The 3716-nt window shown below is 45.2% G+C and overlaps 1 protein-coding gene across 1 annotated transcript; it reads left to right on the top strand.

Moving 5' to 3' along the window:
* The first annotated feature begins 1731 nt into the window (after nt 1-1731).
* Nucleotides 1732-2709, top strand: LOC110459288. The gene is made up of 3 exons (XM_021511472.1): nt 1732-2036; nt 2137-2446; nt 2701-2709. The coding sequence occupies exons 1-3, from the start codon at nt 1732-1734 to the stop codon at nt 2707-2709; spliced, it is 624 nt and encodes a 207-aa protein (XP_021367147.1).
* Nucleotides 2710-3716: the final 1007 nt, after the last annotated feature.

The following is a 3716-nucleotide window of genomic DNA, read 5'->3' as shown; positions in this document are numbered from 1 at the left end:
TTTGGTTATTGAGAAGAAGTTGTTTAAAGTTTTTAACATATTTGACCCCTATGACCTTGAAAATACATGAAGATCATTTATTTGAACAAACTTGGTAGCCCTTCATCCCAGTTTGCTTCTGGCCAAATATAATCACCCTAGGCCTTTCGGTTATTAAGAAGAAGTCGTTTAAAGTAAAATATTGACGCCGGACGACGGACAGACAGACGGACGGACGACGGATGCCGCACCACGGCATAAGCTCACTTGGCACTTCGTGCCAGCTGAGCTAATAATATTGCAATTGTGAAATTGGTCGCAATAATCACCCCTAATAGACAATAGTCCTTCTAGGATGGGACATAGCTCTTATAGAGCTAAATCTCGTCACGGCCAGTCGAGTCGGCATTACAGCTCTGATTCGAATTCACAGAGTCCTTTTAGAGGCTACAGCAACAGAAAGGATAGGTAGCATTCCAGACGTCGACATGAACAACGTCGTCATGATCGTGAGGCGAGAGAGAGGTCAAGGTTTTACTTTGATTCCTCTCCTACCTCCAGTGACTACTCAGGTCCTGGACTACCATGGATATTCATCCAAAAGGGGAAATCCTATAAAATACCCAAAAATTTGAAGTTCGATGGTAAAACTAATTGGCTGTCATGCAAGCAGAAGTGTGACAGCTACAGACATGTCTTCGAATGGTCAGACAGCCAGTGTCGGGATTATCTTGGATGGGCATTAGAAGGAAATGCTATTGACTACTTCACCCTGGTCACAAAGATGGGAAGCTGCCATTCTTTCCGGGAAATCATGCGTAAGCTGGAGACTCGTTTTGGCGCCTAAGAATAAACATAGACGACCATGAGACGAGCTCCTAAGATGAATGGGCAGATAGAGTCATGACTCTAGCCACTCCAGCTTTCCGCCACCTACAGGAAAAATATGGCTGTACTGAAGCTATCGCTACGTACTGTCAAGTAGCCACAGACAAGGAAGCAGGTTAACATGCCTGTCTGTGCCATCCAAGATCAATGGAGGAGGATAGGATGAAGGCCCTACTTCTCGCAATGTGTGATTTGGCTAAGGGGAAGACCACCAAGAGGGGATCACAGCAGTACCATCTCGATTCATGGCTCGAGTCTTGTGCGGAGACCCTGAACGTCTGTCAGCTGCAGTCGCACTACTGGATTGCTACTAACGTCTATCGTATCGGTAGGCGCAACAGACCAGGACCTATTGCCGCGGAGTCCAGGGCTATGTATCATGATATACGGTTGTCTACGGATCCCAGCTTGGCACGGAGGGTGGAGGAGGTTTCGTCACGGAGCCCTAAGGTGGTGAGAATGGAAGATGACGCACTAGATCTGGGAGCTGACCCAATTCACATTGATCTTGGGAACCCGGAACTGGTACCCCAGACATCGACATCGCCGGAAACAGTACCCCAGAAGTTGCCATCACCACTTCCCAAAAGGAAGCCAGCTTCCCGACATGTGGAGCAGACTGCTGTTTGGCTCATCCGGAGGCCAGTGGGACATATCGGGAGACATTCGGGAATTGGTGGAGATGCAGCATTTGTTGACAACGGAGGGAGGTGTCGGCATCACTGACTGTCAGACGGTGGCTATGAGGGCATTAAGTACTCAGTTTCCAATTCCGGAGGAGGTGGCCAGGCCCCGTTCATTTGACTCTCATTTCAACCTCGACCGGACACTGCTACCTTCCAGTCTTTACTCGCACTCAGTCCAATGGAACCAGGAAAGGAGATTGAGGTTGTTGGAACCTGTGCCTGTTACTGTGACCCCATTACCTATTCAACTAAGGAGCATCTGGCTACATTACCAGAGGACATGGAGGTCACAGTGGGGGTACATTCGAAGCACCAGTACTCGCATGTTCAGTTCAACCGCGTTGTGCAGGAGCTGCGTCAACTTATCCAGTTGCCTCGTGTCGGAGCAGTCGGCGAGATTGGGTTGGACCATTCCGTCCCTTGGGAGCAGTGGGCTGAGCAGTCAGTTATGCTGGAGAAGATTCTGCCACTTGTGGAACCCAGGCATGTCTTGGTACTACACTGTAGAGGAATCACCGGAGACAGTGGAGCGGAAGCCCATCTACTTCTGCTCTATTATGTTAAGGTTGTGCGTCCTGACCAGAGGATACATCTCCATTGTTTCAGTGGAGATTCCTACGTGCGTGACCAGTGCCTTCTCACAGCTGTACTTTGGATTCACTAGTATGGCTGCTAAGTTCAACAACCAGCAGTCCCAAGCCGTGAGGGGAATCAACCCTGAGAGAGTACTGTTAGAGACGGACGCTCCATATTTTGCCAGATCTGGAACCAGGTGCTCTGCACCCAAACCAACTGTTACGGACAGCGTCGTCTCTAGCACGTTACTTCAAGATGAACCCGGAATCACTGCTGGCTACATCTGTTCAAAACGCCCGACGACTGCATCTACGCTTGTAGGTTATATTATAACATCTATGGTCAGGGGTACCTGGTCTTTTAGGCCAGGTTCGTGCGTATAGTGCTACCCTTCACCTATATTCCAGAAGACTTAAAGAGGCTGTGCCCTAGCTTCGTGTTTTAGGGAGCAACAACCAGTAATAGAACATCCGGTACAGTGCGTGTAATGGACGCACTTCTAACTCGTGTAAATAATTATACTAGTATGTAGTTTTGGACTATTCTACTTATGGTTTGATGGCTGTTTTAGTTCCTGTAAAGTTCACTTGAAATATTTTAATTGACATAGTTATGTGTCAATCCCTTTTCTAGACAGAAACACTAAAAACTTTACGAGCCTTGCGCGGGGCCGGCCATTTTGTACCTTTATATTTATCATACGATCTTATCGTGAAATATTGTTTCATCCCATACATCCATTATGTGAAAGTCAGAAGAAATATACCAAAAACCAACGGAATAGCTGGTCATACCCATCAGACTTTCTAAATGACGAGTCTAACACAAGTAAACCTGAAGCCATCTATGCAGGTGTTCAACAAGGTTCAGTTCTTGGTCTTTTCTTTTTCTTCTTTTATTACATAACCCATGAGATAAGTACAAATATAAAGCTGTTTGCTGACGATACCTCACTTTTTGTAATTGTTGAAGACGACATGATCGCTCCTTGTATTGCACTGAATGAAGATCTAGATTTTGTTAACGAATGGGCAAACAAGAGGAAAATTAAATTCAATCCCAATAAAACCATAGGACTAACAGTGTCTAGAAGGAATAGAAAGCACTCCCCTCTTTTCTTAAATAATGAATTATTACCTGACGAAATCAATCAAACATTTAGGGTTACTTTTTAATTCTAAAGGTACATGGGAGGATCATATTCATGATCTTTTTAATAAATCTTGTATAAGCAGGGTTCGAAATTTACTCTTAGTTACAGGCAATTTGCGTCAGGATTTTGAGATTTGCGTTTTGATATGGGTTCCAAAACGAAAATACTTGCGTCTGGTATTTTACTGCAGCATGTGTGTATAAATTGTGTCAATATTTCCGGATCATCGATCTATTTGTAACAAGTGCCGGTCTATGGTCAGGACCCGTCGATGTGCCGATCAAAACATAATCTGTAAGTTGTACACATGTGTGCGTGTCTAAATATAGCACAAGTACTAAGTCTCGTTTAGTCTCGGCAATAACGAGAGTGTCGTTCGGAACATATATATGTGCAGACAGCGTCAAATGTCAAAGCTCAAACGATGATTACGG

The sequence above is a fragment of the Mizuhopecten yessoensis genome, unplaced genomic scaffold (genome assembly GCF_002113885.1).
Source record: "Mizuhopecten yessoensis strain PY_sf001 unplaced genomic scaffold, ASM211388v2 scaffold10007, whole genome shotgun sequence".
Classification (NCBI taxonomy): domain Eukaryota; kingdom Metazoa; phylum Mollusca; class Bivalvia; order Pectinida; family Pectinidae; genus Mizuhopecten; species Mizuhopecten yessoensis.
This window is presented reverse-complemented; position numbering and strand designations above follow the sequence as displayed.

Coding starts and splice junctions, on each gene's coding strand:
- LOC110459288 (XM_021511472.1), top strand. CDS start 1,732: ATGGAACCAGGAAAGGAGATTGAGGTTGTTGGAACCTGTGCCTGTTAC. Junction 2,037..2,136: donor CTGCCACTTGTGGAACCCAG/GCATGTCTTGGT, acceptor CGTCCTGACCAG/AGGATACATCTCCATTGTTT.